This window comes from Eublepharis macularius, chromosome 11 (assembly GCF_028583425.1).
Source record: "Eublepharis macularius isolate TG4126 chromosome 11, MPM_Emac_v1.0, whole genome shotgun sequence".
Classification (NCBI taxonomy): Eukaryota; Metazoa; Chordata; class Lepidosauria; order Squamata; family Eublepharidae; genus Eublepharis; species Eublepharis macularius.
The window spans coordinates 39,604,602-39,631,349 of NC_072800.1; the positions used below are offsets into that span (position 1 = coordinate 39,604,602).

Consider the following 26,748-nt stretch of genomic DNA (forward strand, 5'->3'; position numbering starts at 1 on the left):
GAAACGTCAGAAACTACAATGCCAAGACCACGGCAATACAGCCCGGAAAACCCCCAACAACCATCGTTCTCCGGCCGTGAAAGCCTTCGACAATACACTTATATATGCTTTGATTTGTAGTATTAAATTGACTTTTTAAACTCGACCCATTTCTTGAAACAAGTACCTAAATTTTAAGCTCCTGTTTGTCCTACATTTCCATCTCAAATGTTTATACTGCGCTCAGATACTAGGCTGAATGTATATGGAGGAGTTCCCTGTGTCTTGTTAAATTCTAGAAGGTGCTTTTTTATTATTTATAATCTCAGCTTTCTCCTCAATTAGCCCAAGGCAGCTTATATTTCTCTTTCCCCATTTATCCTCACAACAACCCTATAAGGTAGATTAGATTCACTCAAGATTCCATGGCTGAGTAGGGATCCAAAGCTGGGTCTAATCACACTACAGCTGTGAATGTGTTGGAGCTAGTTTATGAAAAACAGCTAATGGTTTTGAGCAAGAAATGTAAAATTAGCATTGTAATCTAGTTCCTCCTCAGCAGCCATCTTCTGTTTCAGCTCTTAGTGAGGCTCTTCTAGAGAATAATACTAGCGAGTTCACCAAGCAATTGATCACCTACAATTAGAGTGAATAAGAAAAGCATTTAATGTTTGTCTCCTTAAGCATCATCCTTCATTTTAAAAAAGTTTTCTGCTGCTGCCTCAATTTATGTGATACAATAAAGAGTGAGGTGTATCTTGAATTCATGAAACTTAAATTTAGGCAGTTGGATCAACATAAAACTGGGAAAGCTGTGAGTTCCTAAAGGTGCTGAGATGGGGTCCTCTGCAAATGTACAAGTTGCAGCACTTACAGAAACAAAACAGACAGTATCAATTGGCCTTGTTGCATATGGTACTATTTATGTCAAAAACACTGAAAGAATAGTTGAACGGCAATACATACATTTAGTTAGGAATAATAAAGCGTACTGCTTTAATAAAGCGTACTGCTTCAGTTTCAACTGAAGGTATGAAGAATACCGATTAGGTAAGGAATTTCTTTTATTTCATCTATTAATTTTATAGTGTGGAGCACAGCCAAAATCAAGAGGGCAATGTTGCTATACTAACTGCAGAAAATAACTTTTGTTTAATATTTGCTTCTATTATGACGCACACCCCCAGACAGAAAAAAAAGGAATCACACCATGCTATCATTTCTCCAACCCGTCATAGCTCTTTCTACCTTTCCGCTTCCTCCTCGCCCTCAGTATGAGCTGTGATTAGAGATGGGCACAAACCGGGAAAAAAAATGAAACTGGGCGGTTCATGGTTCATCGCATTTCATGAACCACCAACTTTCAACCGGTTCATTTAGTTTGTGAAAACGTCCCATTCAGGTCAGCAAATTGTCACTTCTGAGGCATCAGAAGGCCACTTCCAGGTCAGCAGAGGGTCTGCAGAAAGTCCATCCTCTGTTGCCTAGGAAACTGATTGATCGGCGCCAGGCTATCTGCAGTGACAAACCAAACGGACCAGCCTAAAGTTCGTGGTGGTTCGTCAGAAATGGGCTCTGATGAACTGCCGGTTCGTGCCCATCTCTAGCTGTGATCCTCACCAGTACTAGACCACACAAAGCATTTATTTCCCCAGCACTTCAGAATGGAGAGATTTTCAGACTTGATAATGCAGTGGCTAGCTGGCAGTGGCAAAAGTAGACTGAGTCCATCAGCTGTCTCTGAAGTTGAGCAACACAAAAGGAAGTGTGTGCTCATGCTATTCTTCCACCCCAAATTTTGTGCTAGACCAGGCTTTAGATGTTTCCACGAGGAGGCAGGAAAGGACTACAAATAATGTATAGCTGAAATTCTCTCGGGCAGCTATGCAAAGGGATGCAGTGCTCCCATCATGTAGGATTGTCTTAAATGGTATATTTGCATGTATCTCATTGTTCTATAGAGCGGTTCGTGACCTTTTTTATGGTTAAGAAGACTCCATCAGGAAGAAAGGGTTTATTTCAGCCCTGCAACTGTGTGGCTTCTATAGAACTGTGCTAGGTCAATTTGAAGCAGTGCTTACCAAGCAAAGTCAACAGCTACAGCCTACTCAGTCATAGCAACAGTATTTATTACATTTCTCTTATAAAAAGAGGGACAGAACAATGAGGCAGACTAAGTGCAGTAAGAGACAGGTATTAGCTAGGTCTACAAGTAGAGGCTCAACTGTTTGAATGCTCCTCCAAAACAGGCAAGCAAAAAACACAAAAAACCTCAAGCACTTCTCAGGGAGATGGCCAGACTAGAACATTCTGTTCAGTTTTCTATAGGCGCGAGCTTTCTGTATTCAAAAGAATTCCTGCCGGAATAACTTAGATTCAAGCTCACTGAGGTGAGGGTCATAGGCCAAAATCTGAGGAATACCTTCCACTTTTTCAATTAAGTAAAGGAGGGAGCAGGGCCACTTGATCCTTAGTCTGGTAACCCCATCTAAATATAAAAACAAGTTTTTCAGTTTCCCCTTTAAGGAGAAAATACCAGAATTCTGTCGCTTCTACCTTAAGGTGCCCTTCAACTTAATATGGGATTTCTTCTAAGGTAAAGTTACACAAAAGTTGCATGTCACAGCTAATTTTCTACTGCATTTGCCCGGGGCTTAGTCTTGCCAGAGTTAGCATGTTAATAAGTTATACAAAGAAGCATATTTACATAAGAGAAATGAGCTCCTGCTAAGGAAAGAGAAGCTTGCCTAATTCAGGTAGGAAACTATGGAAGAAACAGCTTTTCAATGTCTGTTATTGACAATGTGTAACACAAAGCAGGTTGTTATGTTATGATTCTTACAGTAATTTCTAAGAATGCTGCAGATTAAAAATGTCTCATGTCAACACTTCTGAATTGATGCAGTATTCTGATTTTGATGCTCTGTTTCAAGTGGATCAGGATGAAAAAATAATAATAGAATCTTTTATTAAATTATTCCATCATTTAAAGGTATATTTAGTTCAAGTAAAAAAAATAATGCCAAACACTTAAAAGTTGGCTACATACTGGTAGGAACTCTCTGTTCTTTCTGATTAGGACGAATTCCTGTTGCTCTGAAAGCTTCCCTTTGCTTTAAATAGTCAGCCTTGCATTCTTCATAAAATGCTGGATTGGTATAGCTGAAAGAGAGACAATGTCGAAATAGGATTTAATTTTCTTTACAGAATTGCACTTGCTACTGTATAAAATACCTATAGACTAGTAGGTAATGGTAAAGAATATAGTCATCCTTTCTTGTGCACATTTCATGTAAGCATATTGCATCTGATAATCAGTTTGGCCTAATGAGAATCTTTTCTGAGCCAGACACAAGTTAATTGCTGAGTGCTGTAGGGCAAAGAGCAATAGCTGAACAGGGTCTTTATCCAACTAAATTAAAAAAACGGATCAAAAATAAAACAGCATTAAATAAATATAAATTGATTGTGTTTCTGCCCCCTTTTAAAAACCGCTGTTCTAGTTTTATTGCTTCAAAATTAAACCCAGATGATTCCAATACTTACAGTTGGGTCAAAAGAAAAGTCTTTGTGGCACCTTAAAGGACTAACATTATAAAAACAAAAACAAAATCCATACAAAACAGGCAGCAGGGAAAAGGGATAAGCAAAATGGGATATGGGGGGGAAGGAAGGAGGGAATGTTGAGAAAGCATGGCAGAAGAAGCTGTGTGTGTGTTTGTGTGTGTGTGTGTGTGTGTGTGTGTGTGTGTGTGAGAGAGAGAGAGAGAGCGCCTCTCCCCCCACAAGCTGCCTATTGTATTACCTGTTCTGTAATAGTAGAACCATTGGTTCTCACAATGAATCAGCACACATTGCAGCAGAGAGAGGTGAGATCAATGTTGTTCAAAGCTTATTTGCCACTTTTCAACCTGAGACATTTCATTTCTGAGGGAAGGCAATTTCCAGTTTTTGTTGTTACAAGAGTAATTGGGTCCATGCCCATTCCAGTTTGGTGTAGTGGTTAAGAGAGGCAGGACTCTAATCTGGAGAGTTGGGTTTGATTCCCCACTCCTCTGCCTGAAGCCAGCCGGGTGACCTTGGGTCAGTCACAGCTTCTAGGAGCTCTCTCAGCCCTACCCACCTCACAAGGTGATTGTTGTGGGGATAATAATATACTTTATAAACTGCTCTGAGTGAGTGTTAAGTTGTCCTGAAGAGCAGTATATAAATCAAATATTATTATTATTATTATTATTTTTAAACTGAGTCTTCTTCAGATGTATTAATGTAATCTAAGAATAATAGCATAACTGTATTTTTGCATGATTAGAAGTTCTTTACTTAATGTTTTAATTTTCTTCCAGAACCAAGTATATATTATTGCATTTTTCAGCATCTTTTTTTGACAAATACTATTTAAGTTTTAGCAGAGAATACAAGATGGCTGTCTTACACCTATACTAAGCAGATGTATTATGAACTGGAAAATACCAGGTTTTCCAGTTATGCAAGGAGGAAGAGGGGCCTCTTTTGCCTCCTCCCCCCATCACCACAGTGAGGAGGGGAGCTGAGTGACTTTACCTCTCCTCCCTCTTATACCAATAGAACTCTGGTGGGATCCAACCTTTGTCAAGTTCTTTCCCAATGCATCAAATGGTGCTTATCTACAGATTCCAAATGTATTTCAGCACCTAAACTGTAGTTTGTCGCATGCTATCATATTGTAGTCTAGACACAGCTTATATTGGACGGTGGCTTAGCAGGTTTACATCTGTAAAAGAATCAGAGAAATTGGTAGAAATGTGAACCCAAAAGATATCAGCCATCCAGTACCGGCTATATGAGAAGAGGTGCATCCAAGTGTTTAGATAGTCTGTAAAGCAGTGTATCATGTGCCTGCCACACAGCCATTTTGTTGATCTCCATTTGGTCCTTTTAAACAATGGAAGCCGCACAGCAATTGAGATTAGATCAGTGTTCATTTTTGCTATTACTAGGCCCGTGCTTTTCTCCCTATATTGTACTTACTGGGCGGTGAGACATTCCTTTAGTGCTGCATTTTCCTCTCTGCATTTTACCACCATCAGAATGCCCGAGTCTTGACAGCATTTGGTAAAGGCTGAAACAAGATACAAGTTACTGTTCTGGAATAAAGTGTTAAGAGAACATACGTTCAGAATGCAATTTTCCCTCTAGTCTAATACCATTTCATTGCCATTGAGCATACACTGAGATGACTGATGAATTTTGTGTTTAGAAATACAGTTGGTCCATGTGTTAACATTAATGAAGTCTGAAGAAATATTTATAGCTACTGAATGCCCACATTGTGGCCCAGGCTGACAATGCTAGAATTTGTATGATAGCCTTGCTGCAGAACTGTACCATTTCAGAATGGATGTAGGAATGTCACTCATTTGAAACTTCTATGTACACTAAGGAGGTGTGTACTTTGAATACAGATGATAAGGGCAGAGAATAGCCCTTACTGTAGGCTTAGCTTTTCAGCTCCGCAAGGCATCAGGTTGGCCTTAGGTGGCAACAGTACCTAATAGCAATTATGGCTGGATCCAGAGAAGCAATTCTTATTGAAATTCATCTCTGCTTGTACCTTAGTCTAGGGTCCTGCAGCAACAGAACAGCCAAGCACGGGCTGTGGTTTAGTAATAGAGAATCTACTCAGGAAGCAGAAGGTTCTAGTTTCGTTCCCCAGCATCTCCAGTTAAAACAATCAAGTGGCAGATGATGAGAGCGCCTTGTAACTGAGACCCTGGAGAGCCAATGCCAGCCTGAGGAAGTGCTGACCTTGGAAGAAGGTAGCTTGGAGTTTCAAACGCTTATACCCTGAAAATCTTGTGAGTCTCTAAGGTGCCACTCCACTCGGATGTTGATAGACTAAGGGCCTCACTCAGTATAAACCAGCTTCACATGAGTCCACAAGGCCTAAAAAGTAAAATGGGGTGGGGCAGAGGGGTTGATTCCAAAAATACAGCCAAGAGCCTATTTAATGGGCTACTTTGTGGTGTGATAGTAACTTCACAGCAGGCATCCACCCAGTGCCATCCAATGGAGCTTTCCTGAGTCAAGTGGAGGCCTTCCTATGAAACTCCAGCATCAACTTGATCAACTTAATTTGCTTACATGTAGGATATAAACGTTCTTCATGTCCACTCTGATTTGGATGCCCATGTTAAATGCAGGATAGTCTCTAACCTCTAGCTTACTCTAAGAACTTGGGTCTGTTTCAGCTGTTGCCGTTTGGAGCTTGCAATTTGTATACTCAACGCCTCCTCATCTTGGCTGATAGCATCTTGTTGAAGAGGAATAAAAGTCCCAGAAGTGGCGAATGGCCTCCAGTTCAAATCCTCACTCCACCATGGAAACTCTGGGGGTGTCCTTGGGCCAGTCACACACTCTCAAGCCTAGCTTACCTCACAATGTTGTTGTGAGGATAAAATGGTGGAGAGGAGAATGCTGTAAGCTGCTTTAGGCCCCCACTGGGGAGAAAGATGGGATATAAATTAAGTAAATAAATTATGAGAGGGAGTAGTCCTGACCACGATGAAGGAACTAGTTGTTCCCCCAAAGAAAGATCCAGTAGCACCTTAAAGACCATCTAGATTTCCCCTAGAGACCCTATCAACTGGGGGCAGAGTTTGAGTGAGTGATGGTGACCAAATTATACACATTCCTAGGTAACACAGAGCCAAACTACAAGTGACGTCTTACACAGGTTGGACACTAGTCGGCTTCCCTCAAGTTTTGATGGGAAATGTAGGCATCCTGGTTTTACAGCTTGGCTTTCCATTACAGCTGCAAGACCAGGATGCCTACATTTCCCACCAAAACTTGAGGGAAGCTGACTAGTGTCCAACCTGTGTAAGACGTCACTTTTAGTTTGGCTCACAGACTGTCCAGACCCAGCTCAATCTGGCAGACAGCTTGGCTTTAAAAACTGAAGCTACTTTGTTGGCCCTGGTTGATGAAGTGTGATGCTACTGATTCTCCAGGACCTCTCTGATGTTGGTACCATCAACCAGGGTATTTTTCTAAATTGCTTGTCTGAGATAGGAGCTGCCTAGAGTTGAAGTCTGATCTTCATGGATTGCACTTGAGTATTGACATATTGGTCTAAAAGGGCATTATCTTATAGATAATGATATGTCTCAAGTCTCTTTTAAAATTTACACACTGAGTAGAGCAAAATATTTCAGCACTTAAATCATCTGTATTAGGAAGCCATACACATTGTTGTGTTAGTCAAGAATCCTTGCAGAGAAGTATTTTCTCACTTGGTGACCTAGTCTGATCTTTGAGCTTAGCCACTTTTGGCCTGCTGCCTCGAGCTGTTTGTAAGGTCTTTCTCACTTGTTTAGCAACAAGGTTGTAATTAGGATTTCCCCCTTCACACTGTGTAACAAATTAACACTGCTCATATTTGGAGTGATCTTCAATACTACTGAACTATTTATGAAACTGTATTATTCCGTAACAAATTTAGAGGTGAAACCCTTCTTTTCATACGGCTTTCAACAAGTCCTAGCCAGTGTGATAAACACAGCTTGCCATCAATCAACGTTCTGTACTGCCAGTTTCTGAGGTCACTATACATGCACACACAACTGTTTTCCTTTACAGACACAGACTAAATATAAGGCCCTGACCTGGATAGTCCAGGCAAGCCCGATCTAGTCAGATCTCAGAAGCTAAACAGGATTGGTCTTTGGTTAGTAACTGGATAGGAGACCCCCAAAGAAGACCACAGAGGCTATGCAGAAGTGGGCAATGGCAAACCACCTCCGTTAGTCTCTTGCCTTGAAAAAACAACGGGGGTCGCCATGAGTAAGCTGTGACTTGACAATACTTTCCACCACCTAAATGTAAGAAAAGTGAATATACATCATTGTGTGTGATTAACACGTACATATATTTTGCCACATGTGCAAAAATATTTGCCTGCTTGGAAATTCAGAGCGAGCAGTTCTCTTACCACTGCCACAATTCAAAAGCGGGTTCAGTGCCACACATGGTAGTAACAACGAATCCTCAAGTAGCAAGAGTGCTACTTATCCACACAAAATTCCTAAACATGGAGCAATGCCAGTTTAGCCCTGAGTTGGATTAATTTATTTTGTACATTTTATCCTGCCCGTCCTCCAAAGAGATCAAGACAGTATACACCATACTCCTCCCCACTTCTCTTTTATCCTCACAAGGTTAAGGCTGAGAATGTGTGACTCACTCAAGGCCACCCAGCAAGCTTCCATGGCAAAGTTGGCGTCTGAACCTGGGCCTCCCAGATCCTAATTCAACACGCTAACCACCCCACCACACTGGTTCTCACATTGGGTTAAGTATAGCATTCACCTTCCCTTGAAATACAAAGCACTGCACAAAGTGAACTCAAGATTTTTGAAGAAAAATGTCAAAGTTCTGATCTTGTAACCAAAAATTAATAACAGACATAGGAAAACAGAATTTTTCAAACCCAATATGCCCTCTGTAATAATGCTTCTGACAAAAGCAATGACTATTGAGCAGTACCAAAAAAATAAAAATGCCAACAGCAAGAAACAGTATGTAAATTTCAATCCTCTTAGGGTGTCACCTAGCTATACTGTATTCTTCCATTTAAAAAGGAGGACAGTGGTTATAAATTAGTTGGCAAATACTGATAGGTTCTCAAGCTGAACATTTGGTCTGGGGAGCAATTGAATTTCACCTTCCCACTGGCATGGGCCCTGAGTGCAGCCGTGCTGTACTGCAGTGGCTCCCCCCCCCCCTTTGCAATCATTCCTCCTGAAAGCTGTGAAAGTTTTTTAAAAAAGGAAACGAAAAGGAAAAGAAAGAAAACAGCCGCAACACAAAATAAAATAAAAGCTGAGGACAACAGGCGGTCCCTCTCACTTGTTAGTTCACCAGCTTCAGTTGGTTAAAGGTGTGATGTCCTAGCGAATGAAGGCTGAACTGCTACAGAGAGCACACCCCGGCTTCCGACAGGCCCTGCCGAAGCTATATATGGCCACGGGAAGCATCATTATAATGTGATAAAACTGCTTCGAGCTATATGCCTTTAATGTTGTTAATGCTAACAAAAAAGGAAAAGAAAAAAAGAGTAGACCCGAGAATATTAGATCCCTCCACATGAATATATGACGCTACTTAATTACTACTGGCTTCTTGTATCTCCAGCCTTTTAAAATTCTTCTGATGCTAGGAGGAAAAAGCAAAACCAAACCCAAACAAATCCAGACAGAACTCGGTCAGCTATGTTTAGACTCTTGACAGATATGGAACTCCTGCATCTGTCATTTTGTTTCCCAGTTTTGAGTGTTCAGGGAGTCTCTTTGGATTTTTACGCAGTACATTAAACAGCTTCAACCATATAATTAAAATTCACTTTGGAAAAATAGCCTCGCAAATCAAGTGGAATACTGGCTGATATAAGAATGCACAAACATTAAAGATTAGGTGTCAGCAAATCAAACCTGATCAGGTTTCCTGTTCCATAATGTGTGAGATACCTTAAAGATGGGTAATGAACTGCACAAATGAAAGTAAATACACAGGGAGAGAATAAAAGCTCACAATACTTCCAATGTTTTCACAGTATTTTTGATCAGCTCCCAGTGGAGACCGTAACTGCAGGGCACTACCCTTTTCACAATTAGACCGCAGTTGACATATATTGCATGCTGAGTGAGGAACAGTTGGCCTTTCAAGTCTAGTCTAGCACTGCGAGGAGTGAAGGGATACGAAAATCCATCCAGAAATCCATAAGCCTTATTTGATTCTGAGCCTCCTTTAAAAAAAAAAATCAAAGCATGTAGTAAGAAATAAGGAAACCAATTTCCTGTGGATAAAGAAGTTAACATATTGCAAATGTGAAAATCATGCAGCTTCTGTGTGGCTGCACTCATGTGGCTTGCAGCCACACTTTAGAAGGTGGAGAATGATACTTTTCATTTTTTAAAATACATGGGTTTTCTTGTGTGGAAATGCAGATTTAGAAATGCAACTGGGGGAAGGGAGCTGAAGGTAAAATCACACACAAATATGAAAAAGGAAAAGAGCCTTGAGTGACTTTTTTTGTTACCTTAAGGATTAGGTCACGTGTGCTCCCGTCATGAATCTATTTCCAGCCTATACATAATATATAACAGTCAACAAATTCTGTTATAACAACAGAACTTTGCCCAAGCTGCCCACAGCTGAAAGAATTGCTACCAATAGCATCTTTCAGATATAATAATACATTGGGAAGAAATGTTGTGCATGAATGGTTGTCCTCCACCCACCCAAGGTCAGTGCATTACGGATTATAATACAGGCTCAGTTAACTGATTCCTGAGTGTGTGTATCCTCCTGCCAAAGTGACACTCAGCATTCATATACAGAAGGATCATTTTTTTGTGCTGACAGTTTTTAAATACCCTGTACCAATATTTCTCAAATCTGGGTCTCTGATTCCTTTGTAAGGACAGAGTCAACCCTTATCACTGATGGAATAGGTGACTTGGCATACTTTGGACATTGGGGGGTGCTACATATCTCTCTGTATGTGTTACTCTCTTGTTAAATAAGCTGCTCCTCTTTGTCTAACGTGAGAATGCCTCCCGACTCTTCCTCTCTCTGCTTCCTTTGGGAGATTCTTTTTTCTTACCTCATGGCCTTCCAAGAGAAAGGATGTATTCTTCAGAGCTCCTGCCATGAAATCCTCATCCACATACCCACATGCAAGTGGGCCGCCAGATAACTGGCTGTGCCAAATAGGGAAAGTAACTCTTTAGACTAGGACTCTTTCTTTCTACTCCAAGATATCTCCATGAATGAATCTACCTCAATAAACTGTAAGTTCTATCTTTTCTACAATTTGATTGCCTGAAGATTAATTACTACATATTGGGGGAAATGCTTCTGACTCACTAACTGTGCTACTACTGTTTCCAAACGAAATATAACTATTTCTAATGCTCGCACCCCTCTTAGTTCTGTAGGAATGGGAACAGGGACAAGGGGCAGGAAAATGGTTTCCCTTTCTTTGGTGGTGGTGGAGATAAAAAGTCATTACTACCCACAATCTCTTAGCTTCTAGATCCTCTCACAGCACATGCTGATTGGTTGCTGGGACCCAACAGCTCAGCTGTAGGAACTCTAATTGGCTGAGAAGTGCTAAAGAGGAATCATAACTATATGTATTGTCGAAGGCTTTCACGGCCGGAGAACGATGGTTGTTGTGAATTTTCCGGGCTGTATAGCCGTGGCCTTAGCATTGCCAAGACCGATGGTTGTTGTGGATTTACGGGCTGTATAGCCATGGTCTTGGCATTGACCATGGTCTTGGCATTGCCAAGACAATACCAAGACCACGGCTATACAGCCTGGAAAATCCACAACAACCATGATAACTATATGGTCTTAAGAGTTACTTCAGAAAGAAAATGGAACTGTTTTTCCAACACAACACATTTCATCATAGAGATAGGGACACTTCTCTCTGTACTCACAGATAACAATAATAAAAGGTGGTTTTCAACTGATGACTAGAAGCTGAGGTTTTATATGATAGTGAGCTGCTATGAGCAGCTCTGAAAGTTTTTCTAGACCTTTTCTCACACCTGTTCAGCTAGCCTGTGGCTAGAAATTACAAATAAGGAAGTTTCCTGTCTCTTATGAAAAGTCCCTTCCAATCAAAGGATGAGCCTGATTAGAACAGTCTTTTCAGTTGTGGCCCTAGAGAATCAGCTATCCTTGGAGACCTGACCATGCAATACAAATACTGCATTTAAACTTTCTTTTAAATTGTAGCTTATGTGGTTCTCATAGTATTTTTTGAGGGCACTAGAAGAGCGAGGCCCCTATGGAGTATACATGGCTTCCTGCACACTTTGCAAGGGGACTGTCTGGCACTAAGTAGACCTGTCCACATGCCCTGTCCACACATGCACATAAATCCCCCATGCACGTGCATACAGCTGTTTGTAAGAAACAGCTAATGTATGTTTACTTTACAAATTAAACCAGGGACCAGTACCTGGATAAATGTGAAGTTTGTATCTCATGTTCAGCTGTGCGTGTGTTGACTGTAACATGAGAATTAGTCAACACACAAACAAAGAACAATCAAGTATCCATTGTATATGATCCATTGTATATGAACTGTACATGTGCTCACTGTGACTTGTAAACAGGGCTAATGGAAAACTGTAGGGGAGCAGAGGAGGGTTTGGTTGCTAAAGTTTGGTAACTGCTGCTCTAAGCATAAAAGGCTAAGAACTGGAAATGTGTTTGAATAGGGACCTGTGGCAAGAAGATCTTGATGCCTGTAAAGGTGAATATTGTAATACATTAAAGAATCCTCTCTGATGACAATCTAAGTATCTTTACCTTTGATTGTTGGCATTCTAGGAACTGGGCAGCCACTGTGTGGGAGATGCAGACTTAGATGGACCACTACTCTTATCCAGTATGGATCTTCTTTTGGAACAAACATGAATATCTCACATACCAGGTGAAACTTTTGCCACTATACTACAATAGCCCCCAGAAACCAATATGGTTAACTTATTAAAATAGATCTGGTCTTTTAATTTTAGCTTTTTGCACCTTCAACACAAAATTCTTATTGCATTAAATGTTTTTTTTTAAAGAGGAAAATAAATACTAGTTGTGCTTTAAATAACGTCAGCATTATCTTAATTCTTGTATGATTAAGCAGAGTGGACTTCCTAGGTCTGTTCAGGTAATGACATAAATGCAGAATATTGTTCAGCTCAGCTACTTTTCTAATGGTTTTTCCTAACATGAATCATGAAACTTACCAATTTTAAATGATCAAAATGTAATGCAAAGCAAGAGTTTCTTACTAAAACTGGTACAACATTAATTATTGTTTCCCCCTATGCAATCAATAAGGCTGTACTACTCATTACAAAGGCAACACTGATGATCTTTGGACTAGACCTGTAGTTTATTTAAAGGGCTTACAATTTTACTACTTAAGAGCTGGTCCTATGGAGGTGTCATCTCACCATTTATATTTTCCTCCACACTTATGATATTGCTATCACACTCTTAAAATAGGAAAACAACTACCATGAACCAGAGCAAGCTTAAAGTTATCCCCTCCTTTTGGACAAAAAGGAGGGAGGGGAGTATATTCTCCAATGATTTAACAGAGGAAAAGAAATAGTGATTAGGAATTGCAGAATTCATTGGGTATTGGAAATCATATATTTTGTAAAATAGCTAGGAGATATTTAACGATTTTTTAAAAACCTAGGAATGCACCTGTGTGTTTTTTTTTAAAATAATGTTTTTAAATTCATATTAAATTGTGATTTATTAGCTTGTTATTTTGCAGATTATACATTGTGCAAAGAATGGATTTGTATACGCATTAAATGAGGCAAGTAGAAGGTACGGTGAACATGAAAAGACTATTCTACATTGTAGCGCGTGAGCTCTTTGATATTTCCAACACAGTACAAAAGGCAGCTTCTCTGTAGATTGATCATGGTTCAGTTAACATCACTGAATATCTAATACCTCCAACTCAATTAATTCTCACCTGATTAAGAGCAGGCTGATATTCAAACTAAATCATCTCTCCAGTCAAGTAGAAATCAATATTTCTTATTTTACTTTTAAATTATAGCAACAAATAAAATATACAACATCGTCTGTGTGTGCCAGGAGTGCCTTTCTTAGTCTGGTCTACTATGGCATGCGCAACAGAGCTGATTAAAGAATTATTCTAATTTGAGCAAGAACATATAGAAAAACCAGATTAATCTGAATACAGGGAGATGGAAGGAATAATTAGAGGGCCACCAGAAGACTGACATAGTATGAACTCTGGTTCTTTAAAATTTGTCTGGTTTTTGCAGGATCTGAGAGACTATTTGCATTTATGTCTGCCACACTGTGCTCATGATCCCATGTTAAATACTGACTGATTCTCCTTAGGAATCTGCACGAAATTCAACCATCTCCTTAACACGGCAATTTCCGAATTTGTCAGGTCACATTAGCAGTGTATGTATCTAAAAGGACAAGAGGGTACAAAGACCTAGAGCCTGTTACTTAGCAAGCCTATTTTCTGCTCAATCTAAACCTGTTCCTATAGAACACAAAAAGAGTCTAGTAGCACCTTTAAGACTGGACTCTTTTTGATTTTGCTACTACAGACTAACACGGCTAACTCCTCTGGATCTATAGAACACACAATTCCTTTACAGAGGAGGGGGGCCTCCTGACTGACAGGTGAGTCATCCCATTGGGAGTTGGAAGCAAGATGATTCTCCAACTTCCCATATCGTTGGTGGGAGGAACCAGCGTTTCTTCAGCTCTCACCCAGCCTTGGAAGTAAAAGCAGGATAAGCTCTCCTCAGAATCATTTGTTTCTGCTTTCACCTCCCTCCTCTCCCTTCCTACTTCTCTACTCTCACCTCCCCCTTCCAAGATCTGTTAAGAAAACAGTGGAGAATATGGTTTGTTTACTTCCAACTCACTGCAGCTGTGATCAGCTGAGATGGTAACAATGCAGCAGACCTGGGATGACATATTTATTTTATCACAAAGATCCTTTAAGCCAGACAACCAATAACAAAAGCAGATGCCAGAAGACATCTCTTTACAGTCAAAGCAAGAGCCAGCGCTACCACAAAAGTGATGTGCAGTATATATTTGACATTCTTCAGTGTCCCAAAAGAATGGCAAATGGAGACCCATTTTTACCTGAAATTCTTAAAACAGACATCCAGAGAAGAAGGGCTTCCACACGGAGGCACAAGACCTATCACTGAAACAATGGCAAGGGTGAGTTTCTACCCTTACTAGATCTCCCAGAGGCCTACCTTGCCTACATGTACCCACAGTTGAACTTCAGCTAACTTTTGTCTGGCTTCACCTTAGTATTCACAACAACAATAGTGTTGCTAGTCACTCCTCTAATGGATGTAGGGTATCGATGTTCACCTCTATCTGAACAATCTCATTCAGTCTCCAGACATGGAGAATGTGCTGAGGGACAGACTACCATCTGCTGCTTCGGACAAGATTATTCATTAAGAAAGAGTGTAAAAAAAAACTGCTTCCCAAAAAATGCTTGTTTGGTATAGTGGTTAATAGCAGGGGGACTCTAATCTGGAGAACCAGGTTTGATTCCTCACTCCTCCATTTGAAGCCAGCTGGGTGACCTTGGGTCAGTCACAGCTTCTAGGAGCTCTCTCAGCCCCACCCACCTCACAGGGTGTTTGTTGTGGAGATAATAACAACATACTTTGTAAACCGCTCTGAGTGGGTGTTAAGTCATCCTGAAGGGCGGTATATAAATTAAATGTTGTTGTTGTTGTTGTTATACATGTTCCCACCAAGGCTCACGTGCTTGGCAAAAGTGCAAACTGAACTTGAAAAGTAGCTTGGCAGGACAGAGACCAGCAGTCAAATTGGTGAAAACAAACACTGAAAACAGGTGACAGGCTTTGGACACAGAACTAACAGTAAAGGCAAAGACCAAACATTAATCAGAGCTCTCTGCAACCCCTGGAAATAATCTGGTTCTGCAGGACTAACTGTGACTATGCTCATCTGAAAGATTAACAGGACATACCAATATTTTCCCATCTAGTTTTCATAGATACAACATTGTAAACCCTGGGTTAATTATTACAATAGGTGAAGAAGCTATTAACCAAAGGGCTTCCACCATGGAGATATACCTTATCAAGTATCAGGATGCATGTGGACAATTCACTGTACCCTTGTTTCTCGAATATAAAAGGTTAGATCTAGAGCCTGGCAATGCAACCCTGAAAACACAGTAGGACCAGCCCAAAGGCTGTTGCTCACACATCCCAAGAGCATCCCAGAAGAGTCAGCACAATCCTCGAACTCGTATGTGCAAGCTATACACCAGGATCATACAAATCCCACAAGCTCCTACACCAGCAAATACATTTACAACAACACAGAACCCAAGGGAATAGAGATGATCATGAGGTGGTAACACTAACCGGGGTGGTGGAGGAGGAAATTCTCCTCACCCTTCACAACAAATGATTTTTAGAAAGCAGAAAATAAAATGATTTTCAGAAAGCAGCAAGTAAATACAAACGGGCCTTCTTCATTGATACCTCCTCTTTATGCTGAACTTGGAACAAACAGATCAGCAGAGCCAGGGCCTGCTTCTCTTTCTGCCACATCAAGCTACTAGACTGGGATTTGGCAAAGCTAGGGAGAAGCTAAATGTTGAAAAGCAGGTGGAAAGAAAGCAATATTGTCCTCAAGGGAAAAAAATATAATTTGAACAAGACCTCTAGGCTCCATTCCATAGATTCTCCTTAAAAGGTGATCAAAACTTTCACTACCCAACAGTGCCATACACCTGTTTCAAGGAACACTCTAGCACTAATGGCATTTTGATGGAAATGTCCCTGAAATTGACTGTGCTAATCTCACACTGTGTAATCTGCCTTGAGACTCGGTGAGAAGGGCGGGCCATAAATGACATACATACATACATACATAATCATGTGTGTAGCAGCCCCTATTGCTGAATTAGAAGGGTTTTTTAAAATCCTGTACTAGAGACACATGATAATCTAGAAACCAGTCTACACGCAGAAACCCATTGGGATGGGGGGGGGATAGGAAACCCTCAGGAATGGGGCGCGGGTGAAAGTGGGAAGGGGGATTGGTGAAAATGCCTTCCCCTTCTGGCAAGAGAAGTGGCTTTAGTCATTGGAAAATTACCTTTGGATCCAATTGAGTATATTCTCAACTCAGAATGACCTACTGAAAATGCAATGCCCTAGCAAGAACCACCTTCTGACCTCTAAACTAAAAAGAAGAAAAACTTAAAACGGTATTGTTAGCTGTCCTCCTGAAACCATTGTTAACTTTAATGAGTGTCTACCCATCATTGACCTGACCCCTCCAATGTATTTAAGGGAGTGTAAGATCATGACCCCTTTCTGTAAACCCTCCTTTTAAGTAGGCTAAACAGCCCCGATGGGTTTATCATTTTCCAGAGAATTCATTTTATAGACTCCTTCTTCCTTGCCTCCCAACACCTGTAACAACGAAGCAGGCTTTGTCAACAAGCACGTCTAAATTATGTGACAAACTTGGACCTTTTTAGCCTATTAGGCTGGTCCGTTTCAGAACCTGCTATCTTTAAGAGCACAGAGTAAAGTTTAAATCTGACTCTCTTTTCTATATTCAGAATTCTTGACAAGCATCACAGCATCGGACTCCAGAAGAGGTAAAACTAAAGCAAATATGAAGCTTCCCTACAGCTACTACCCATCAGCTCCTGTTCCTATAATACCTTGCACTGAATTCCAGCACTGCAGTATAGCCTCAGTCTTACTTTTCCCACATCCCATAGAATCAACTGGAAAAGGGCGATTGGACAGAAGGTGTGATATAGATTCTACAATGTCAATACATACTTCATAGCAATAAGACTTCTAGCAGTAGCTTACGTTTTGTCAGTCATCTAAAAAATTACTCTGCAAAAAAGCAACCAGCGCTCAGTACAATTGGCAACAGAAGTCAGATACTTACTAGTGAACATGCTTCACTGGACCACAAGGTGGGGATAAAGCAGATAATTTAGCAGTTGTCTGCCTTGGGAACTATCCGCAGAGACTTTGGGTACTTGAAACCAATGCCAAGACCGTTACTGTGGTCTAAAGCCTGTAAGTCCATGTTAAGAGAATGCTTCCTTTTCAAAAGAAAAATCAGGATTGGACAAAAAAAAGGGGGGGTGCTTCTTTCAAGATCTGAAACAAAATCTAGCAGAATTTGACTCTTGAGATTAGAAAGAAAGAAGCCTTCAATCCATCATGTGCTTTTTGTTCAAATGGAGTGTCACATGAGAGAGAATATGTCCAATTCATAAAAGCACAGACCACTGGAAGAACAAGGACACATTCGATCAATTTTTAATATGAAAAAGTACGTCCAGTCTTCTCAGATTTCCAAGTACGTAGCAAATCCTTCATGTCATCTGCTGTAAACATACAGTCAAGCTTTCATAAAGCAGCAACCTGATTCAAATATGGACTGCTTTTCTGTTTGCTGATTTATATTGGGGAAATAATAAACTGATAACTTACTTGTGCATGGATTCCATGTTTCCCTGTTTCCCCATGAACTTTCTTTTTAAGAGTCTGTAGCCCAGAACAGAGGCGCAAGGGACTCAAGACCCCATTATCTCACCTGGGATCAGTATTCACAACAAAGAAAATGGTGAGCACAAATGGTGAGCACAAAGAAAATGGTGAGTAACAGGGAGGCGGCAACAGAGTATGTGCAAGTGACTGCACATCCACTTTTTAACAATCTCCATGGGGAAATGCAGGTGTTCTTCTTGTGGGGCACAGAGATGCCGTTAAACTAGGAATAGACATCTCCTTATAGGGGAGTTATACAAATCCTTATAGGGGAGTTGTGAAGTCCCCTGTCTTCACAATATCCAGAAGCAACAAATGTGGCTTTGTGGGTAATACTAGCACACTCTATGACTTTTTTTCTTGATTCATGTGAAGCAGCTCCAAGACACATAAGTGAGAATGACAGCAGAAAAAACAGCAAAATGTGGCAAGGCAATACTCACTTGCTACCCAGCAATCTAGAAAAAGGGAAGCCACAAAAACAGAAATAGCCACTCACTGAACATAGGAAAAACATAATGGTAAACAAAAAAGAATTGGTTTCCGCATCATTTTTAAAAGGCTGCATAGTTTACAGAAAGAAGTATGCTACTTCCCCCATTTGAATTGCCTACTTTCTAAAAAACTGAAAACCTGAAACTCTCAATCTAGAAAGCTTCCAATATACAATCAGAACGCACACCAGATTAAAAATATCCAATGCAAGAAAACAAAGCATCACTAGTAATGAAACTGTGAAACCACAATGAAAAAACCAACATAAACAAATCAAATGAAAAATCTAAAAGTTAAAGCCAGCGCTAGTTCTGATGACATAAAACCAATGGTTCAGATCATTATAACTCTGGGTAAAATAAAACATATTTTTACCTGGCATCCAAAGCTAAGTAGATTTGGGGACATGAACCATTTCCTGAGGGCAGGTAACACCAGAAAGAAAATCCTGTCTCCGTTTACCACGCTCCTCCACAGGTAGACAACTCAGAAGGAGGCCTCTTCACGATCTCCTAATAGGAGGCAGGTATGTTTAGGAGTTGGCTTTAAGCCACTGTTTCCCAGTCAGTGATTCCACAAGAAATCAAGGAATGAATGAATACAATCTTTGAAATACCATTAAAAATTCTAAATATCCCTCAAAATTTCACGTATTAAGGTTATGTAAGCTGACATATACATATTCGTGTGGGGGGGGCATTCTCTGCCATCAGCTTTTTTTTTTTTTGTCTGTACATGTTTTCATAGGTAGAGGTTCCTTGTATTTGAAAAATTAATTTAGGGGTTTATCCATGGAAAAAAACACCTCTTTAAGCATTCTGATCTCAAACAATTTAGGGCCTCTGATCATAAAAATTGCTGACTGTTTTACAATTGTTCAGAGAGTACACAATCAAATTCAATGACTTCCTCATAAGGGAAAACTGTAAAAGATGTTAAAAATGTGAGAGCCCAAGACAACACTTCACTTCTAAAACTAAATAATTTCCCTGTTTTGTATTCAAGATCTGGATGCTTGGGGGAAGGGATTCCAAGCCTAGAACATTTTTAAAAGGTACTAGAGATATTTTCTGATCAATATAATCATCATTGTAAGTAGTTCAGTCACGGAAAGCCAGGTCAGCTAAGTTTAGGGGTCAGCAAATATTTCAGGGTGATTAAAGAAAAATGTCTCAAATATTTCTGGAGTTTTAGCTAAATGAGTGTGTGTGCATGTTTACAAAGAGAACCCCCCACAGTATCAAAAACAACTGGGGAAAAACACCTGCAGTATACTGCTGTATTGAAGTAAAGCCTCTGGAGGGCAACTAAGATTCAGAGCAAGTCTTCCTATATATTCAGTTCCTTCACTAACTTCAGTCGAAGTTTGAAGATTTCTTTAATACTGTATTTCACCACAGAGGTTATTCAGACACCACCAAGCAGAATACATGATTAGAAATGTTTTGGATTCTGCAGAGGATAGTATTTATATATCCCGCTCCTTCCCGTAGTGTGAGTTGGCTTGTTTTCCAAACCAACTTAATGGATTCTAATAAGGAGCAATTAAGCTGCGTTGAGAAGAGAGAGAAAGACCACACTACTTTATTGTGAAGAGCAGTGAACGCTGGATGGAGAGTTACTTTCGGTTGTAACCCTTCGGCTTTTTTTTCTTTCTTTTGCAGCAACGAAGTCATTCTGCTAATGCTGCATCTCCAACAGAGTCAAAAGCTACGCTACTCAGCCATTCTAATTGGGGGCGGGTGGTGGTGGAGAAAAACAGGAAATGGCAGGAAAGTTAGCAAAGTTTAGCCGCTCTGAGCTTCTCATCTTCTCCTATGGGAACAACTTCAGCTGCTCTCCTTGGCATCTCCCCACCAAACAAAGGCAGAACATTTTTTTAAATTACAATTTTGTGAATTCAGAACATTAATATATATACGAATGATATGTTACCCCCAGAAGGATTAACGAGATCTTTCAGTTATTTTTAGTTGTTGGAAATGTTTGGTTGATCAAGCGGATTCGCTTCCCTCTCCTCATCATGTACGGTGGTGTTGCTCTTGTGTTTCCATCCACAAAACATGCTGTAGGGTTATTTTACTTTTCACCTTGCTTTTCAGCCTGACAGGCCCACAACATAACTTATAATAAAAATAACTAATTCCAACAAATAAAGAACAGTCGGATAGCAAATCTACCTCAAATTGACTGGATTAGCAGAAACAGCAAGCCCCAAATTAAGGAGGACAAGAAGAAATAACATTTAGTAAATAAGCAACACAATTTAAACTAAGAATTCACTTTGTTCCAAGTGCTGTCTCTGAAAATGAAGACTCTTAAGACCTACCTAGCAAGATGCTAAAGGAATGCAACTTCCTACCTTTAAAAAAAAACCTAGAAAAAATAACCACACAGAAATTTGTCATGGGCTCTGCAGGGGATATAACTCTTCCACCAAATAATAGTTTCTCCAATTAAAACCACTTTCCTACATTTTTATTAGCCTTGCAAGGAAAACAAAATGAGGTTGGAGGCCCATCTTTTCTTCTTCTAAGGCTAGTAAAAAAGTGGATTGGTTACCACTGGCCAAATAATGTAGGGGTCAAAAAATTAACCCCCTTCTGCACAATTCCAGTCCCTGTGCTCCATATAATGACTAGCATAATCCTAAACAGAGTTAGACCCTTATAAGACTACTGACTTGAATGGAAGTAGAAAGGTGGAATTCAGTTTAGGACTGCACTGAATCTTTATTTTAAAATCTTGGAAATATCTGACCATGGATTTCCCGGTGTCACTTCTCATTAGGTCATTAATTAAACATTCAGAAACCCAATGTAGGGGTGAAGAAGAACAGGCCACTTTAGAGAGAAAATTTCTTAGTCTCAATTAGACATGGGCACAAACCGGGGGGAAACGAACCATGTGGTTCATTCAGTTTCATGGAACACGAACCATGAACTTTGCCGAACTTGAGCCGGTTCGCGAACTGGTTCGCGGTTCGAGGGAACCCGGAACGGGCCTCTTCACACTCACAGCCAAACTAAATAAGACGAATTACACGAGGTCATGCGAGTGTCTAGATTGTCTGTTCCTTCCTGCCCGTGTCCATTTTACTCCTGATGAATACGTGTCCTGTAGCCCCAGTCCGTGCACGTGTTGGGTAAATGGTGTAGTCGCGGTTGCAAGTCATAATCAGCAAGTCACCATTGCAGAGTGTCGATTTTTCTGCTTCCCTCTCCCCTCTTTCTGTCCTTGGATCCTGCTTACACTCAAACTGTTTTGCTTTTAATTTGGATAGGGGTGGCATTTTGCAAGCAAAATCCACCAAATTTGCAGAGGAGCTAGTCCTCAGTGTCCTCTAAAGATCCTCCAAGTTCAGAGAGATTGAACCCCGGCAAAAGCATGATTAATGGGTCCCGTCCTTCCTGTCATTTTTCTCCTCACAGTAGTAAAAACTGGAGTGTCTGCTGGCAGCTATTTGAGGGGCTACAAACTGACCTTCCCAATTTTTCTCACAGGCCTGTTGGCAACCTTAAAGTCATAACATCATGCCCGTGAAGAAGTGTTTTTCATGAAATGGGGATTGACAAACAGCTGGCATAGACCCATAGGCTGCTTTGGAAGGATGACTCGCAGTTCCCTTCAATTTGGAGGATGGTCTACACATATACGAAAATAACATCTTATTCATTGTAATTTGTACCAGTTGGACTGTTTAGAATTGATATGGTCTATTTATGGTCATTGTAGCTATTTATGGTCTTTGATAATTTGTATGATCTTATAATTGTATCGGATTTGTATGTTCACTATGCACTTGCATGTATATACTTGACATTAAGATACATTATATAAAATTTTGATACAGTAATTATTTCTGATTGTTTGCCCTCCCCTTTTGGTTGTTGTAGCTTGTTTAGTGGGTTAAGGTGCCCCAGTGCTGTCGGTTAAACCCTTCAATTGTGCCAAAATCATACCCTCTTTTCATTCATAGATCCAGAGGAGTTAGCCGTGTTAGTCTGAGTAAAAAAATAGTAAATAGTCCAGTTGCTCCTTTAAGACTAACCAACTTTATTGGTTAGCTTCATAAGCTTCGTCAGAATCTTATGAAGCTAACCAGAGTCCAGAAGGTGCTACTGGACTCTACTCTTTTCACTCAGAAACTGCATCAACCTCAGCAACTGAGAGCCAGTGTATAGTGGTAGAAAAGAGCAAGAACAAGAGTGTGTAGTGATTAAAGTGTCAGACTAGAATCTGGGAGACCTCAGTTCAAATCCCCACTTGGCCATGGAAGCTCACTGGATATTCTTGGCCCAGTCACACATGATCAGTCTAGTCTAGCCCACCTCACAGGGTTGTTATGAGGAAAGGATGGAGGAGATGAGAATAATGTAGGACACTCTGGGTCCCCACTGGTGAGAAAGGCAGGGTATAAATTAGGTTAAAAAATCAATTATGAAATGTTAATTAAACCTGGATATCATTGAATCAATTGAGAAAGTGCATCGAAGGGATAGTTCTATGGAACTAGCTGGAAAGTGGAATTCATATGATATAAGAACACCTTTTTAAAAAAAATATTAGACTCAGAGTATCAGTGAAATAGAACTTTCCTTCCACCACCTCACACTGCAGCCTGCTGACTTCCATGAGATGCTGCTCCTGGGAGACAGGGGACCCAGCAAAACAATATGATGGGAGGTGGTCTGTGTCGGGCATCAGGCATGCTGCCAATTTAGTCTGAATCTAACTCATTTAATGAGAAAAAAGTATTTTATTATAAGAGGAAATTTTGTCAGAATACCAGAGATTATTATCAGACAATTAATGGATTGATGGATTATTATTTGAGAACCTCAGAGATGGTACAGGTCTTAGTTACGTGGCATTTAACTGTGACAACCAGGAAAGCCAGTGTAGTACAGTACTTACAATGTTGACCTGGGTCTGGGGAGAGTCTTGTTCAAATCCCCAGTCAACCATGAATCTCTCTGGGTCACCTTGGGAAAGACACTCGGTCAGCCTGATCCACATCACAGGGCTATTGTGAGAATAAAAATGGTGGGGAGAACCACGCAGACTGCCCTGAGCTCCTTGCAGACGATTACTTGTTCCAACTGATCCAAATCACTGCCGTTATTTGTCCTGCAGAGTTTAATCCTGAACTCCTGCAATAGTGATTATGACTCAAAAGAAATATTTTCTTTGGTAGAAAGAATATGAACAATACTTAATACTTTAGTAGGTAGAAGTGTACATTCTGAATCTGGGGTTCAGGAAAAAAGCTGGATTTTCGCTGATCTGACTAAATCCCGCCTTCCTGAAAATCTTCCTGAAACGGGGGGGGGGGGGGAGTCTTTAGAGGACAGTCAGTAGTAGGCTTCCTGAATATTTGGTGGAGTTTTCTTGATAAATGCCACCCCAGCCCCCTAAATAGACCCCAGATCGTTTCCCCAATAGGGAATAATGGTCAAATAAATGTGGGATTCTCTGATCTGTCTTAACCAGATCAGAGAGCCTTTCCCAGATTCAGGAATCCCAGATTTTGTGGGGGGGAGGGATCTCTGAAACCTGGATCTAGATTTTCTAGATTTTTTTTTTAGTGCACACCCCTATTATTAGGAACTAAGAAGCTCAGACATTTACTACTCTCAAAATAAAGTACTGTAGCAATGTCAGCATGGGATTCTAGAGAAATTGAATTTAATATATATGAACACTGTTGCCTTCCAATACAAGAAGGAAATTAAACAAGATTTGTTCAAGTGTTTATATTAGTTTCCTGATTTCGGGTGAGGGGTATTGTCATTCAAGATTATGTGTTGATTTTAGAATAAAATGGCATACCCTGGAATATTTTTTAATGTAGATATTGAACATTTCAGCCAACTGATTTAGTTGATGTATTTTCAAATTTGGGGTAGGTATAGCAGTGTGCTTTCTGGCTTGTCATGTGTCCTTTTTGTGGGGGGCCTATCCCAAGTTCACCAGCAGATGGGGGTGGTTATAAAGCACTCCCAGTACAGTGAGGGTGTGTCACATAACTCCACGGGGTGGGGGGAGAACACAGGGAGGGTGGTGGAAAGGTGCAGCTCAGTTTGACAGGTCTGTTCCATGTTCTCCGTTGCTGAATTTGCTACTGCACAATGAAAATAACACGGCATTGCGTTACTGATACATGCTTAAAAATAAGGAACAGTTAAATTCAGCACAACCTATGTAATCTCAGAAAACATAACTTCCCTTTCCATTTTCAGAAGCCACCTTTGAAACAGTCCAAGTTGTGTCTGTGAGAACCAGAAAGAGTAACAGTTGCTTTATGAGGCCTATGGACATAAATTTGTATGAGCGCCACCCAGTTGGCAAGTGGGTTGGAGTCCATGAGAATCACTTCAATGGGCAGCTCTCTGATCAAAAGCAGAGGCCATTTCCCAGTGACGAAGTAAATCAGTTCCTTGAAAGTTTCACGTTGGATTCATCAGGAGAAAAAAACTCACATTTCTGTTGTGAAAGTAACCTAAAAGCAACGTTAATATTTAATACTCTATATAAATATTTATTATATGCACAAGGAATGCAGCATGACCTTCTTGGTAAATTGTGTATATGCACATATGTATACAAGGCCACTTAGCCCATTAAACTGGATTGTACAAAGAGGACTCGAGCTGGTTCAGGTAAGATTTCTTTATTGTAACACATGTGATTGATATATAGCTACTACAGTGGGGAGAAATTCTTCATTTCCATATTACTGTTGCAAGCATTCATTAACAATACTTTGTCACATGCAGCTATCATAGCAACATATCACCGCTATATTATTTTTAGACTGGCAAAGTGGCATATGCCACAGTATTTGCAGATATTTCTATTCTCACTTAGCTGTGTAATATTAATTGCTCTGAAATAGAAGCAAGTAAAGATCTCAAACAAGCAACAACAACAGCAGACTATCTAACATAAACAAGTAATCAAGTGCTAAATTTCTGGAAAAGGCAACTGGAGAACCAGAAGATGCTATCTTGATGTGGGGGAAATTATTTGGGTCAGATTTGATGGCTTACAATGAGAATTTCCTTTGCCAGTATTGAGCTATCAAATCACTAGCAATGAAGATGGGCTATATACTACAGGGCTTTCTGAAAGCAGTACTTCTGGTCCAAACCCTGGCATCTGCAGTTAAGGAGATATGGGTGGTAGGAGGTAAGGGAAAAAAAGATTCAATGCACAGGGGGGGGGAAGGGGGATTTCCAGGATTCCTTCTGCTCTGCAGCAGCATTTTCAGTTGAGGGATTACATTTTTCAAAGCTAATTTTCCTCACTGATTCCTCATAAGTAAAAAACTAGTAAAACATGCTAAAGCCTTAGAACTTTCTACCTAGTGTGCTTATTTTTTATTCCCGGATTTTTTTCAACTATAAAGGGGCAATTGTTACCGGAGTGGGACTCCTTGCAAGTAAAAGGGGGGAATTAGCAGCAAGAAGTAGGTTACATGAGAGCGGCAACAAAGCAAGATACTCTACCAATTTTACGGGGTCCCCTTCCCAAGGAAACGGACGAGACTAGTGACCTTGAATTAAAGAGTAATTTTTATTAAAAGTGGAAACTCACATACACACAAGAAATGTCTCACAAACACACAAGATGCCTAAGAAAAGCAGTGGTGAAAGTGGAATAAGTTTGAGGGATTTCAGGGTGATAATTACCTATCTGGGGAGTAGCGCAGTCCACGAAGGAAAAGGGCTTCAGATGGCCAGCGTTCTCGACCAGGAGAGTCTTAGGGAAGGAGACCCTAAGGGTACAGTGCTCAGATCCAGGAAGGCATGCACAATTTGAATGTGGCAAGAGCCCTGGTTCTTATAGGGCAAAACGTGACCTGAGGCTGGGGAGCCCCCTCAGCCATTGGGACAAAGACCGTAAAGGTCAACTCCTGGGAATGACAAAGGGTTGATTACCTTTGATTGGTGCTACCAGGGTGTGACAAAAGAATTTTGTTCTCCTAGTGATGCATAAAGAAATGGTTGTTTAATTAATGTTCCCAGAGCTGGGCTGATGAATTTAGATCTTGATTAGATGTTCCCAGGAGTAAAACTTATTAGAGTTGATTGATGGTCCTACAAAC

General features: G+C 40.4%; 1 protein-coding gene across 4 annotated transcripts in view; it reads right to left on the bottom strand.

The window, feature by feature from the left end:
* CMC1 (C-X9-C motif containing 1) overlaps positions 1-26,748 on the bottom strand; it is a 65,002-nt gene that overhangs the window by 13,510 nt on the left and 24,744 nt on the right. Inside the window, exons 3-5 of one of the 4 annotated variants that reach the window (XM_054990882.1) lie at positions 4,990-5,080; positions 3,029-3,141; positions 455-615 (exon numbers count right to left, since the gene is read on the bottom strand). In XM_054990882.1, the coding sequence (XP_054846857.1) occupies positions 575-615; positions 3,029-3,141; positions 4,990-5,080 (245 nt within the window). In that variant the 3' untranslated portion in view covers positions 455-574. Of the gene's footprint in view, positions 1-454; positions 616-881; positions 2,903-2,930; positions 3,142-4,989; positions 5,081-26,748 lie in introns of those variants that run through there. The other 3 variants (XM_054990883.1, XM_054990884.1, XM_054990885.1) reach the window with 3 other exon arrangements.